The following is a 15,912-nucleotide window of genomic DNA, read 5'->3' as shown; positions in this document are numbered from 1 at the left end:
ATAGGTGGAGGTGAGCAATGATTCTTTCAACAGGTTACAGTGTTTGTTTGTTTTTTCTTAAAGGGACTCCTTGGAAACTCCCTTTAACCCATGTGTGGGGAGTAGCAGCTGTGTAATACAGCTGACACCCAGCAGTAATGTCATTCTGTCTTCCAACCAGAACGCATGCATCCAAATTGCAGGTTCCGATCAGCTGGTATGGCAGCTTGGAGAATTGTGAAACGTCCCAGGCCTACCATAGACAACTGCCTGTTAACAGGAAGCTAGCCAAAAATCTCAAACTGCAACAGTATGTTTTCATTTTTTTTAAAGCACTAAAACATAAAAACTATATAAGTTTGGAACTTCTGTAATCGTACTGGTATGCAAGTAGATACGTCTAGGATATATATAACGATAGAAAAAAATAAAAACCAAGGACTCACTTCTCTAGTGCCAACAGAAAGGAAAATTCTATATAATATTCAAAAATGGTGAGGTCCTACAGTAATATATTGTTTTAATTGGTCAGGAATAATTGGTAAAAATACAAAAGAATAAATAGAAATATAAAATTATACAATATACTTGTGCACAGACATAAGCTGTTTGTTTAGAACCACCACATATGCTATATATTGTGGTCAATACAGAAAAAAAAAAAAAAAAGAGTCCAATCTAAAAATTATCCACTAAAAACAAAAGTTGGAATAGTCTATGTTTTTAATCGTATGTAAATGAGAAGATGGAGCACCAGGAGGCGGGGCTGAATCCTTTGAGCTCTGCTTTGTAACACCCCCTGTGCTCTGCACACTCCCCCTCCTCTTGATTGGCACACTTGATTATTGGTTTGGCTACTGAAGAGTGGGCTCAGAGCCTACCACTTAACTAGAGACTGATCTCCATTTCCTTAAGAAAAGGACAATATTTGTTTGCTAAAAACTGGCCACCAGAGGAGCCAGCAAACAGCAAAGAAACACCAGCCAAACAAAGCCTCAATAAGCTCAGCCCACCAACTTCATCTAACATACGGAACCATCACACTGACTTACCGATTGGTGTAACAGTGAACCCTGTATTTTGCACCATCATTGGACACTACACTTAATTTACTATTCCAACTTTTATGTTTTTAGGGGATCATTTTAAGATTGGACTCTTTAGTATTAACAGCTATATATCACATAAATCACATACGGCACCATAAAGCTATGTGACCAAAAAGGAGGGGGGGGTTATGGCTCTTGGAAGTTAGGAAAAAAATAAAATAAAAATAAAAACTCTTTAGCCCAGTCCTCAGTGAGTTAAAATTTCATACAGCACAATATGGATTTAAAATATGAAGCCTTTTGTGCCAAGGGTCCATTGATTTCTACGCTGGAAACATAGCCACACTACAACTGATGAAGAATGAGGGTCTATTTCAATATATAGAATGTGAATGAAAATTTAAGCACACAGAAAAAATGAATATGAGAACTGCCCAAAAATAACCCTGGCTGTGTACTACATACTGTACACGGACAGAACATGGACTCTAAAAACACAAGTGTGAATGATGCCTACAGGCAGTAGTTACAGTAAGTACATGTGAGAACATTAGGATCTCATGTATAAGTCTTATAAGATTGTCAGTGGTCCGCTGGCAAAACACACACGTTTTATTGTTTTTATCTCCCCTTTATAAAAAATTATAGAAGAGGCAGCACCCCGCAATGCTTTCCTCCCCCCCCCCTCCCCCCTTATAATTGTTCATTTTCATTGGATCCAGAACCGGGACCAAGGAGAGGGAGCAGCAACCGCCAGGGTGATTGAAGCAAACACATGTTCAATACACCTGCTCCTTCCTTCTGGTGAGTGCATACCTACCATTTTGTGTCTGTTTATCGTGGGTTTTATACTAATGGAGCACCTTTGTATCTTAGATATAAAAATAAAAAAATAATAATGCTCTAAAAAGCCACACATCAAACAGCTGAAACCTGTCGCCTACATTTGAAAGTAAAGAGAAACCCCAATAATAAAAGGACTGACCAGGGTATTCCCATCTCAGACAACGGGGGCATAGCGCTAGGATATGCCCCCATTGTCCGATAAGTGCAGGTCCCAGAGAACGGAGCAGGGAAAGGTGGTGGAGGACACACTGCGCATGCGCAGCCGCCCCCCATTCATTTCTATGGGACCGCCGAAAATAGCCGAGTGCTGGCTTGGCCATTTCCGTGGCCCCATAGAATTGAATGAGAGGGGTGGCCACGCAAGTGTGGTGCACTCCCATCCATTTATATGGGGAGAGTGCTTGGTGGTGGCTGGAAATCTCAGGGTCCTCCACTCTCCCCACTCCGTTCTTGGCGTAGGTGCGGGTCCCAGAGGTGTGATCCGCACCTATGAGACAATGGGGGCATATCCTAGCAGTATGCCCTCAATGTCTGATGGGAATACACCTTTAACCTTTAGGGCTCTTTCACATGAGCGACCCTCTCACTTCATTGGGCCTGCGTTTTTCACACATTTATGTGTTCAGGGAAATAAATAAATCGCAGCATGTTCTATATTGTGTCTTTCATGCAGCTCTGGTTCCATAGAAGTGAATGGGGCTTGCATGAAAAACGGAAGGCATCTGGATGCAATGCGTTTTTCACTAATGCTGCTAGGAGATGTAGATGGTTATTCTACAGTTTTTCTACATGCACATGAAAAACACATGCAATCCAGAAGGAAAAAAACACACCGAACGCAAATCACAGAAAACACTGATTGTACTTGCATGCAAACCATCCAGCATCACTCATTTGAAAAAGTCCTTATTTAACAGTTAAAATATAGAATAGAAATACCCCCTAGAGATAATGCGGAGATAAAGAAGAATATAGCCAAACGTGTTAGGCTACTTTCACACTTGCGGCAGGACAGATCCGACAGGCTGTTCACCATGTCAGATCCGCCCTTCCGCCGCTCCGTCCCCATTGACTATAATGGGGACGGGGCGTAGCTCCTGCGCAGCACAGCGAAAGCCGCCAGACTAAAAAGTCCTGCATCTCCGACTTTTTAGTCCGGCGGCTTTCGCCGGAGCTCCGCCCCCATTATAGGCACGGCGAAATAGCGGCAGGACGGATCCGACATGGTGAACAGCCTGTCGGATCCGTCCTGCCGCAAGTGTGAAAGTAGCCTTACACATCAAACATTAACAACTGATATCCTATTAACTCCTGGTGGGCACAATAACAGCCAGCAGGGATATTAGCAAGCCACCTTAGGCTACTTTCACATTAGCGTTTTTCTTTTCCGGCATAGAGTTCCGTCACAGGGGCTCTATACAGGAAAATAACTGATCAGGCATATCCCCAGGCATTCTGAATGGAGAGTAATCCGTTCAGGATGTCTTCAGTTCAGTCATTTTGACTGAGCAGCCAAAAGAGAAAACCGTAGCATGCTACGGTTTTATCTCCTGCGGAAAAAAACCTGAAGCCTGAATGCCGAATCTGCCATTTTTTTCCATACGAATCTTAGTACCGGATCCGTCCTTCCGGTTTGCGCATGCGCAGACTGTTAAAAATAAATACCAGATCAGTTTTGCCTGATGACACCGGAAAAACTGATCCGGTATTGCAATGCTTTTTTCAGACTGATCAAGCATTTTTCAGACTGATCAGGATCCTGATCAGTCTGAAAAATGCCTTATCAGTCAGAAAAAATTACATGCGTTTGCATACAGTTTGCCTGATCAGGCAGGCAGTTCAGGCAACAGGACTGCCTGCCGGAATCAAACAATGCAAGTGTGAAAGTACCCATAGTCATCAAAGGCATCTTGCTAACAGATGTGGAGAGACATTGTGATGTCCACTCATCTTTCATGGTCTCTGATGATACATAGGGCCATGTAGGCACAGTGCGGGGTTTAGCTGCCAATAAGCTGGGATGCTCCTTTAGGGGTGGTTACTCCACTTTTCGGCAGGGGTAGCCTTTAGGGACATTTCAGGGAAGAACCCCCTAGTCCCTGACTCGATCTTTATATACCAGTTATTGCGTCTCACCTGTAAAAGACTTCATTTTTTTCGTGGTTTGGCATGTGCCCACTGAGAGTTCTAGGATATCAGGTGCTGGTGTTAACACATATACAGACGTGGACAAAATTGTTGGTACCCTTTGGTCAATGAAAGAAAAAGTCACAATGGTCACAGAAATAACTTTAATCTGACAAAAGTAATAATAAATTAAAATTCTATAAATGTTAACCAATGAAAGTCAGACATTGTTTTTCAACCATGCTTCAACAGAATTATGTAAAAAAATAAACTCATGAAACAGGCATGGACAAAAATGATGGTACCCCTAACTTAATATTTTGTTGCGCAACCTTTTGAGGCAATCACTGCAATCAAACGCTTCCTGTAACTGTCAATGAGACATCTGCACCTCTCAGCAGGTATTTTGGCCCACTCCTCATGAGCAAACTGCTCCAGTTGTGTCCGGTTTGAAGGGTGCCTTTTCCAGACTGCATGTTTCAGCTCCTTCCAAAGATGCTCAATAGGATTGAGGTCAGGGCTCATAGAAGGCCACTTTAGAATAGTCCAATTTTTTCCTCTTAGCCATTCTTGGGTGTTTTTAGCGGTGTGTTTTGGGTCATTGTCCTGTTGCAAGACCCATGACCTGCGACTGAGACCAAGCTTTCTGACACTGGCTAGTACATTTCTCTCTAGAATTCCTTGATAGTCTTGAGATTTCATTGTACCCTGCACAGATTCAAGACACCCTGTGCCAGACGCAGCAAAGCAGCCCCAGAACATAACAGAGCCTCCTCCATGTTTCACAGTAGGGACAGTGTTCTTTTCTTGATATGCTTCATTTTTTCGTCTGTGAACATACAGCTGATGTGCCTTGGCAAAAACTTCGATTTTTGTCTCATCTGTCCACAGGACATTCTCCCAGAAGCTTTGTGGCTTGTCAACATGTAGTTTGGCATATTCCAGTCTTGCTTTTTTATGATTCGTTTTCAACAATGGTGTCCTCCTTGGTCGTCTCCCATGTAGTCCACTTTGGCTCAAACAACGACGGATGGTGCGATCTGACACTGATGTTCCTTGAGCATGAAGTTCACCTTGAATCTCTTTAGAAGTCTTTCTAGGCTCTTTTGTTACCATTCGGATTATCCGTCTCTTAGATTTGTCATCATTTTTCCTCCTGCGGCCACGTCCAGGGAGGTTGGCTACAGTCCCATGGATCTTAAACTTATGAATAATATGTGCAACTGTACTCACAGGAACATCTAGTTGCTTGGAGATGGTCTTATAGCCTTTACCTTTAACATGCTTGTCTATAATTTTCTTTCTGATCTCTTGAGACAGCTCTTTCCTTTGCTTCCTCTGGTCCATGTCGAGTGTGGTACACACCATATCACCAAACAACACAGTGATTACCTGGAGCCATATATATAGGCCCAATGGCTGATTACAAGGTTGTAGACACCTGTGATGCTAATTAGTGGACACACCTTGAATTAACATGTCCCTTTGGTCACATTATGTTCTGTGTTTTCTAGGGGTACCATCATTTTTGTCCATGCCTGTTTCATGAGTTTATTTTTTTACATAATTCTGTTGAAGCATGGTTGAAAAACAATGTCTGACTTTCATTGGTTAACATTTATAGAATTTTAATTTATTATTACTTTTGTCAGATTAAAGTTATTTCTGTGACCATTGTGACTTTTTCTTTCATTGACCAAAGGGTACCAACAATTTTGTCCACGTCTGTATAGCGCTATATTCTTCTTTATCTGTGGATTATCAGTAATAGGGGAGGTATTAAATATCTGAACTGACAAAATAAAGGTTAACTTTTAATACAGAGGTTTCTCTTTGTATGTGATATTTGTTGATACCCCATCATTTGGATGGTGTCATACTGGACTGGTAACACAGTCTGCAGCATTTCCTATGCATTCAGGAAACATACAGTCTTGAAATTCAACAGGGAACAAATTGGGTTAATCCCCTGCTGATCAGTTGGGCCTTGGCAGTCTTTGCTCTACTGCAGACAGATGGAAGAGGGGCATGGCTGAGCTCCTGGTACACAGATAAGTCTGGCTTGGTCCACATCTGCATTGGGCATTTGGTATATATTCCAATATAGGAATAGAAAAATGAAATGCAAGCTAGAAAACTGTTCCATCACAAAGGACATCACCGAAACCAGATGGACTAAGGTTAGTTTCACCCTAGCAGCCAGCGGTTTGCGCCCAGCCGATTCTCTGCATATTTGCCAGGTTGCAGCCGTACTTCCGCCGGTCCCCATTATATTTAATAGGGCCAGACAACACTGTAGCGCCTGGCAACGCCGGAATATAGAGAGATCCTGCAGGCTGTTCCCTGCCAAATTTATAAGCCCTAGTGTAAAACTAGCCAAATGCAGCGCTATTGTGTGTGGCATGTTTTTATGAACCCTGCGAAGGAGGCTCCGTTTACATTCGTTTCAGTTAATTCCTGTCAGGCTTTGGGGATTTCTATTTCAACAGAATAGAGCAGCATGCTCCAGTACTGTGTCCACACCCAACAGAAACTTGACTGATCAACTGCAAGTCAATAGAGGAAACAACGATCCGTCAAACAGATCATGAATGATTGTGCTGGATCATAACAGATCTGTCCTATCTGTCTTGGCTCCTGTGAAAAACAAAATGACGATGCCAGTATGAACAGTGTTACTTTTGATTAGAGCTCCTTTAAAAAGCTAAGGCCTCTTTCACATGATCCGGATTGGCTCACGGTGCGATCAGTGACACTCGCACCACTTTGCAAGCAAATTCAGTCAATTATCTCTGCGACTGCATTCAGTTTTTTCAATATGTTTTGATGCATTTTTCACGCTTGTGGTTTACTAACATCTCATAGCAGCCATCAGTGAAAAACATTGCACCCTGACAGAAATGCATTTTTCCTTGAAGCCCCATTCACTTCTATGGGGCCAGGGCTGGATAAAAAACGCAGACTATAGAAAATGCTGAAATTCTCATGCAACGTAGAAATGCTGCGCGAAAAAAAAAACAAGAAAAAAAAAACACACTCATGGAATCATACCGATTGTAATGAATGGGTCAGGATTCAGTGTGGGTACTATGCGTTGACTTCACGCATTGCACCTTCGCAGAAAACTCGCTCGTGTGAAAGGGGCCTAAAGCTTGTTACTCAATTGGTTTTTTGGACCATAAGTACATAGGCTGTTCATTAATACCAAAGGGCAAATTAGAAGCTTTGAGACATTAGGGATTGTCCTACAAGTATAGCAATCAGCTATTTCCAGCAATAGAGTTGAATGGGGCAGCAGAATCGTGCTCTCGAGATTAGGAGACACCAAAGAGGTTAGAACCCTGCCAGACATTTTATCCCTTTACCCCACGGAGAGGGGACAAGTGATTGTTGTGGGACAGACCCTTTAAGAATGTGACATTGTGGATACGATTCAGACACCAAACATGGATATTACTGAAAAGAGATTCATTCTGAATCCAAGATGACCAGCAAGGAAAAAAAAGCTAAAGAGAACCTGTCACCACAAAATATAGTGCAATCTGCAGGCAGCATGTTATAGAGCAGGAGGAGCTGAGCAGACTGATACATAGATTTATGGGAAAAGATTCAGTAAAGCCGGTCATTTATTAATTGAAATCTCTGCTCTTCCAGAGCTCAAAAGCAGGGTGGACCATCTCATCAGTGACTGACAGCATTCCTAATGCAGCACTGCATACAGCGATAGCTGTCAGTCACTGATAAGATGGCCCATGACTACTGAGCTCAGGAACATCTATATAAAAATGTATAAATCCAATAATTTCCTACAAGACTATACATCAATCTGCTCAGCTCCTCCTGCTCTATAACATGCTACAGACTGCATTTTGTGGCGACAGGTTCTCTAATTTTTATCTCTTTTTTGTAAAACAAACAAAAAAAAAAAAGATACATTTTCTTGTCTTATTTTATACACTCTTGGCTTCTTGAGTTAAGTTGCTACAGTGAAGAACATGGTCAATTTCCTACAAGCAGGACTGTGAAATGCACAGGTTGGCACTGTTCCTTACAAGCTGTGAGCCGTGGAAAACAAAGTTATGGCAAGTTCATAGGCAGATTTTTTGGAGAAAATTTTGCAACCGATTTTTTATTGCCGAAACTTCTGCCGTTCAAAATTCCACATCCTGCAGGTAGAGAGGTTACTGGGCTCGTTAGTCTGTTTTAGCTCTTTACTTTAATGCTGTTTTTCCGTTGTTGACCCGAGGCTCTGTTCCTGAATTACCATACTTTCTCCTAATATGCACATTAAGTCTTTGGTGCAATGAGGGTATCACCATTGTATCTGGCTGCACCCAAGCTCCAGTCCTTTCTGTAACCAGCCCCATCCTCTCTACTTTTCCATTGCCTCGCCCTGTCAATCAATCAAAGAAGTGAGGAACGGGCTGGCCACAGAAAGAAGAGGCATTTGGGTGAGACCAGAGCAACATTTGCCATCATTGCGCCAAAGACGTAATTTGCACATTAAGAAAAAATATTGTGAACACACAAGAGTGGAGTCCAAGATCGACAAAAGAAGTTTTAATCAGGTGAACCACAGTGATGTGTATATGCCAATAGGTGGATAGGAAGGTCACTGGTGACACATTCCCTTTAAGTATTAAGTAGTTGAAATACACAGCATGCATTACAACTTCTGCATCATGTGAATAGGGTTTTATAGTACTGCATGCAAGTAATACACTGCACTTCACTGTGGATTTTTGGTGCTAAAATAAATAATGTATGAACATGGACAAATAGGGTTGCATCGGGTATCGAATCATCAATACCCAATCAATACTTTTGTACCCGGATTGATCAGATACCAGGATTTGCCATTCACCAATACTAGGCTGCGCTACTGCACAGTCTAGTATCAAAGAACACGGCACGCGCCGCTCTCAGCACGCTCCATGTTCACCTCAGCAGCACAGTGGAGAAGGAGAGAGTCTCTCCCATCCTCCCCACTGTGTCACTGCCACCAATGAGAAGAGAAGGGAGGAGGAGGGGAGGGGGCTTTGGCCACTGTGCCACCAATGAAGATAACTAATCCATTAATACAAATATAGGCGGCAAGGTTAATTGCCGCAGATCATAGTCTTGTCAGAGGCAGTGTATGCGATTCTACTGCCGACACCCGCCGCCTATATTTGTATTAATGTGTTAGTTATCTTCATTGGTGGTGCAGTGCAGTGCAGTGTGCCGCCCCCCCCCCCTTTCATAGGTGGCAGCTTCTGAACAGAGCACCAGCAGTGAAGTCGCGGGGCTCATCGGTTACCATGGCAGCCAGGATACTACAGAAGCCTTGGCAAGACTGTAAAATCCTATTTACCCTAATAGAGCTCTATTAGAATGAATAGGACAAGGCATTAGAAGATCCCAGGTTCTAGCTCCATAAGGGGGCTAATAGATAGAGAGCTAGATATAGAGAAATATTATATAACATTATATCTATATATATATCTATCTATCTATATATATATATATATATATATTACACACACACAGTACAGACCAAAAGTTTGGACACACCTTCTCATTCAAAGAGTTTTCTTTATTTTCATGACTATGAAAATTGTAGATTCACACAGAAGGCATCAAAACTATGAATTAACACATGTGGAATTATATACATAACAAAAAAGTGTGAAACAACTGAAAATATGTCATATTCTAGGTTCTTCAAAGTAGCTACCTTTTGCTTTGATTACTTCTTTGCACACTCTTGGCATTCTCTTGATGAGCTTCAAGAGGTAGTCACCTGAAATGGTCTTCCAACAGTCTTGAAGGAGTTCCCAGAGATGCTTAGCACTTGTTGGCCCTTTTGCCTTCACTCTGCGGTCCAGCTCACCCCAAACCATCTCAATTGGGTTCAGGTCCAGTGACTGAAGGCCAGGTCATCTGGCGCAGCACCCCATCACTCTCCTTCATGGTCAAATAGCCCTTACACAGCCTGGAGGTGTGTTTGGGGTCACTGTCCTGTTGAAAAATAAATGATGATCCAACTAAACGCAAACCGGATGGAATAGCATGCCGCTGCAAGATGCTGTGGTAGCCATGCTGGTTCAGTATGCCTTCAATTTAGAATAAATCCCCAACAGTGTCACCAACAAAGCACCCCCACACCACCTCCTCCATGCTTCACGGTGGGAACCAGGCATGTAGAGTCCATCCGTTCACCTTTTCTGCATCGCACAAAGACATGGTGGTTGGAACCAAAGATCTCAAATTTGGACTCATCAGACCAAAGCACAGATTTCCACTGGTCTAATGTCCATTCCTTGTGTTCTTTAGCCCAAACAGATCTCTTCTGCTTGTTGCCTGTCCTTAGCAGTGGTTTCCTAGCAGATATTCTACCATGATGGCCTGATTCACACAGTCTCCTCTTAACAGTTGTTCTAGAGATGTGTCTGCTGCTAGAACTCTGTGTGGCATTGACCTGGTTTCTAATCTGAGCTGCTGTTAACCTGCGATTTCTGAGGCTGGTGACTCAGATGAACTTATCCTCCGCAGCAGAGGTGACTCTTGGTCTTCCTTTCCTGGGGCGGTCCGCATGTGAGCCAGTTTCTTTGTAGCGCTTGATGGTTTTTGTGACTGCACTTGGGGACACTAAGTTTTCCCAATTTTTCGGACTGACTGACCATCATTTCTTAAAGTAATGATGGCCACTTGTTTTTCTTTACTTAGAATTTGTATTATGGCAAGAAAAAAAAGCAGCTAACAGTCTATTCAGTAGGACTATCAGCTGTGTATCCACCTGACGGTCCCAACCCCATTTATAATGCAAGAAATCCCACTTATTAAACCTGACAGGGCACACCTGTGAAGTGAAAACCATTTCCGGTGACTACCTCTTGAAGCTCATCAAGAGAATGCCAAGAGTGTGCAAAGCACAAATTAAAGCAAAAGGTGGCTACTTTGAAGAACCTAGAATATAACATTTTCAGTTATGTATATAATTCCACATGTGTTAACTCAGTTTTGATGCCTTCAGTGAATCTACAATTTTCATAGTCATGAAAATAAAGAAAACTCTTTGAAGAATGAGGTGTGTCCAAACTTTTGGTCTGTACTAATAAATAAATAAATAAAAAAAATATATATATATATATATATATATATATATATATATATATATATATATATATTTATATATTTTTTTTTTTATTTAAAGGGACACTGACAGGCCCAATAAGCATATTTAGCTATATATATGACTGCACAGGTCTTCTAATGTGTAATAAAAACATATAAGTATACCCCCTGTCCACCTTTATAAATACAGTAAACTGATGTTTTATAACCTGATAGAATAGTCTTCTTCTTTCTGCCCAAGGGGCGGTGTTTCAGTTAACTTGCGCCCAGCCAGCCTTGCCCCAACTGCCGTTATGAAGCGCCGCCCAGCTCATCAATATTCACTTTGCGGGGCGGGTTCTGCTGTCCCCGACGTTCCGCAATCCCATAGCTTTCTACTGGGCATGCGCGGGATCTCGCAACGTCTGGGAAAGCAGAAGCCGCCCAGCGAAGTGAATATCGATGAGCTGGGCGGTGCTTCAAAACGGCGATTGTGGCGAGGCTGGCTGGGCGCAACTGAACTGAAACGCCGCCCCTTGGGCAGAAAGAAGACTATTCTATCAGGTTATAAAACATCAGTTTACTGTATTTATAAAGGTGGACAGGGGGTATACTTATATGTTTTTATTACACATTAGAAGACCTGTGCAGTCATATATATAGCTAAATATGCTTATTGGGCCTGTCAGTGTCCCTTTAATGATATCTCGATTAAATAAAATATAATATACACACACAAGTTTAAAATCACTCCCTTTCTCAATTTTACATATTAAATATATAAAACAACATTAGATATCACCAAATCCGAAAAGTCCAAACTATTAAAATATCCTATGTGGTGAATGCCAGGTTGGGGGGGGGGGGGGGGGGATAAAAAATAAAATTAAAATAAAGGATTTTAAAACCGTGCAATGCACCATTTTTTGTCACCCCCACCCCAAAAAAAAATTAAAAATTAAAAAAGAAATTGTATAGGATTGTTCTATTATGGGCGTGGTATCGAATACCGTAATACTTTATGGTATCAAAATCAAATCAATTTCAGCATAGTGACAACCCTATGGCCCAATACGCAAGAACTTTGTGTCAGTTACCTTGCTTTGGTGGCTCTGCTTTTGTAACAGCATCAGAAAGCCCAGCCTCTGAAAGTGTGGTATAAGGATCCTGCTCCTGAGATGCCTCCTCATCTTTGACACACTGATCAGTAGTAGGACTACAAGAGCTGCTGTTTAGGCACACTTGCTTAAACCTTTGCCAGCGCTTTTTTGGTGCAACACAGTTGGACTCCTCAGACTCGTCCAATCCTAGGCACTCATTACTCAGTTTGGACTCTGGTTCAACCAGCTCCTTGCAACGAACAAGCGTTTCACTTGTCAGACTTTGGTGAGGCTGTGCTATACTTGCATCAGGGGTTTCTATAGCTGTCTGTGCAAAAGTGCCTACATTTTCTTTTTTTAGTGTGTCTTTTTTGGGAGATGGCTTGCAATGGAAGGAAGAATCCAGCTCTGCCCCACCAGGTGCACTTCCAGCCACCGAGTTCTGTCTAAGATCTGAAAACAATGTGTCTTCACACGGAGAGTTCATTACTTTACAAGGACTTAGGTTGTCTGCTGCTCGGGCTCTTCTTTTCTGTAAAATGCATGGTTTTATAAATCTTTTGTTTGAGCAAGGTAATTTAGAATTAAGGTTTGCAGACTCTTCCCCACTACCTGTGGACAGTGATGGTGCGTTACAGTGTACTGCAGAAGAATCATTTATGACAGAACTGGCACCTTCATTAGCCTTATGTTCAGAATTCACATCAGTCACCGAATGCTTGCATACCACTGACTCAGAAGAAAGGTCTTGACTGCTATGTAAGGAACCTGCATTCTGTCCAGTCATAATTTGCCTCTCCTTTGCTTTGGTATCATGCAAGTCTTTGATCATCATCAACAGGGTGCTGAATTGATAACTTGGCTCCATAGGTTTTTTATCCTGCAGAGATAGTTTGGAGTCTGGACTTTCACAATTGTGTTCTTTGCCTGCCCTGTTGGTTGGCTCTTTTAGTCCAGACAATAAATGCTTCACATCCCCCACCTGTAAAGGACCACTAGGTCTTCTATGTGGCTCAAAGCAAGCTGCAGGCACATTCCCATTCTTACTAGGTAAAGGGGAAACAGGCGTAGAGATGGTTTTAGAGCCTACCTTGACATTGTCATGTTTGGGATATGATAAGCTTTCCAAATCTAAATCCGATTTGTTTTCAACTTTTAGAGAAATATCCTCATCATCCTTCATGGAATGGGTACCTTTACTGGTAAAACTGCTACCCAGCACTGCTGAAGATACTAGTGTAGTACACTTATTACTATGGATACCTGGACTGTCCGCTTTACTGGTCACTGCATGCTGCTCTTTACTAGGGGATTGTGTGTCTCTAGATGTGGCAGGCTTCTTGATTGAGTTTAAAGGGCTGGAGGCATCCCTCACACGTTTCTTATTAGTCATTCCTGTAGACAATTCATCTTCTGAATCACACCGCTTAGAAGAAGGGGGACTCAAGGTTCCTATTTGATGTTTAGTAAAATCTGTTTCTGCCAAACAAGTATTTTGCTCCACACGACAGACACTCTTCTCCAACATCTTGGAGGAAATGCTGGAAATCAAGTTACAACTAGTTGCACTGAACCCAACGCTCCGATTAAGGCTACAGGTGTCTTTAAACCCTTGCCCGGCATTAACATCCTTCTGAGAAGGAGTCACTGTAAACTTTGCATCATCGATTATGCTACACAAATAATCAGGAGACACCGGTTTTAAAGCGTTAACAGAGTCTGCATGCAACTGTTTGCTCTTGTCAGCAGTCTTATTTATAGGCTTACAGTTTATGCCTTCATTCTTTTGAAGAGTGTTTCTTTTAGCACAAGGGGATGGGAGAGGGGTATGCAGAGAGGACTTCACAAAACCATTCAGTCCGCTGTTAATTGTGCCATTGAACTCCTTTCCAACAGACTCCACTTGCTCGTCGCCATGACTTCCCAGATGCATAAACTCTCCATAGCCAGTCTTGGAAAGGCAGTCTACTGCATGAGCAATACTTGACTGCCATAATGAAAGAAGTTTTGATGGAATCTAAAAAAGAAAGATAGAGCCACATTTATCAGTAAATTTGCTATAGGAGAAAACTTCACATTCCCCACCAGAATGAATCACAAGATCTTCCATGCAAAATAATACACTACAGTGTACGGCACCACACAAGGCTGTGCACAGGAGATGCCCTCGCAATCTGACAGATTTGGAGTGTTTTTGCAAAGAAGAGTGGGCAAATCTTGCCAAGTCAAAATGTGCCATGCTGATAGACTTATACCCAAAAAGACTGAGTGCTGTAATAAAATCAAAAGGAGCTTCAACATAAGTATTAGTTTAAGGGTGTGCACACTTATGCAACCACATTATTATATATTTTTTAGGTAGAGGAAGAAAACAAAAGATTTCAGTTTGTTTTTCAATTGTGTTATTATATAGGTCACATTAAAAAGGTGGAAAAAGTTCTGAAAAGATTTATCTTTGTCTCATTTTTTTAACATCATAGAAACCTGACATTTTAACAGACTTTGTAGACTTTATATCCACTGTATATATATATATGGACAATACTTAATACAATGTAACGCAGTCAGTGTACAGCTAGTATAGCAGTGTAAATTTGGTGTGCCCTCAAAATAACTCACACAGCCATTAACCACTTCAACCCCCCTAGCTGAAACACCCTTAATGACCAGGCCACTTTTTACAATTCTGCACTACACTACTTTCACCGTTTATTGCTCGGTCATGCAACTTACCACCCAAATGAATTTTACCTCCTTTTCTTCTCACTCATAGAGCTTTCATTTGGTGGAATTTCATTGCTGTTGACATTTAACTTTTTTTGTTATTAATCGAAACGTTATGAAATTTTTCACAAAAAAAAAAAACAAAAAAAAAAAACGACATCCATATATAAAAAACTTTTCGCTAAATTTATTGTTCTACATGTCTTTGATAAAAAAAAAAAAAAATGTTTGGGTAAAAGTTATAGCGTTTACAAACTATGGTACAAAAATGTGAATTTCCGCTTTTTGAAGCAGCTCTGACTTTCTGAGCAACTGTCATGTTTCCTGAGGTTCTACAATGCCCAGAGTAGAAAACCCCCACAAATGACCCCATTTTGGAAAGTAGACACCCTAAAGTATTCGCTGATGGGTATAGTGAGTTCATAGAACTTTTTATTTTTTGTCACGTTAGCGGAAAATTATGATTTTTTTTTTTTTTCCTTACAAAGTCTCATATTCCACTAACTTGTGACAAAAAAATAAAAACTTCCATTAACTCACTATGCCCATCATGAAATACCTTGGGGTGTCTTCTTTCCAAAATGGGGTCACTTGTGGGGTAGTTATACTACCCTGGCATTTTAGGGGCCCAAATGCGTGCAAAGTAGTTTGAAATCAAAATCTGTAAAAAATGGCCTGTGAAATCCTAAAGGTGCTCTTTGGAATGTTGGGCCCCTTTGCCCACCTAGGCTGCAAAAAAAAAAAAAAGTGTCACACATTTGGTATCGCCATACTCAGGAGAAGTTGGGCAATGTGTTTTGGGGTGTCTTTCCATATACCCATGCTGGGTGAGAGAAATATCTCGGCAAAAGACAACTTTTCCCATTTTTTTATACAAAGTTGGCATTTGACCAATATATTTATCTCACCCAGCATGGGTATATGTAAAATGACAGCCCATAACACATTGCCCAACTTCTCCTGAGTACGCGGATACCACACGTGTGACACTT

At 41.5% G+C, this 15,912-nt stretch overlaps 1 protein-coding gene across 5 annotated transcripts in view; it reads right to left on the bottom strand.

The window, feature by feature from the left end:
• Window positions 1–15,912, bottom strand: part of NSD1 (nuclear receptor binding SET domain protein 1) — a 131,312-nt gene that overhangs the window by 89,931 nt on the left and 25,469 nt on the right. For 4 of the 5 annotated variants that reach the window (XM_044280792.1, XM_044280789.1, XM_044280791.1 and 1 more), the window contains exon 5: window positions 12,194–14,213. In XM_044280792.1, the coding sequence (XP_044136727.1) occupies window positions 12,194–14,213 (2,020 nt within the window). The remainder of the gene's footprint in view (window positions 1–12,193; window positions 14,214–15,912) is intronic. The other variant, XM_044280793.1, reaches the window with a different exon arrangement.

Source organism: Bufo gargarizans, chromosome 2 (genome assembly GCF_014858855.1).
Source record: "Bufo gargarizans isolate SCDJY-AF-19 chromosome 2, ASM1485885v1, whole genome shotgun sequence".
NCBI classification, from domain to species: Eukaryota; Metazoa; Chordata; class Amphibia; order Anura; family Bufonidae; genus Bufo; species Bufo gargarizans.
Note: the sequence above shows the minus strand (reverse complement) of the source record. Positions and strands in the feature narration are given on the sequence as shown.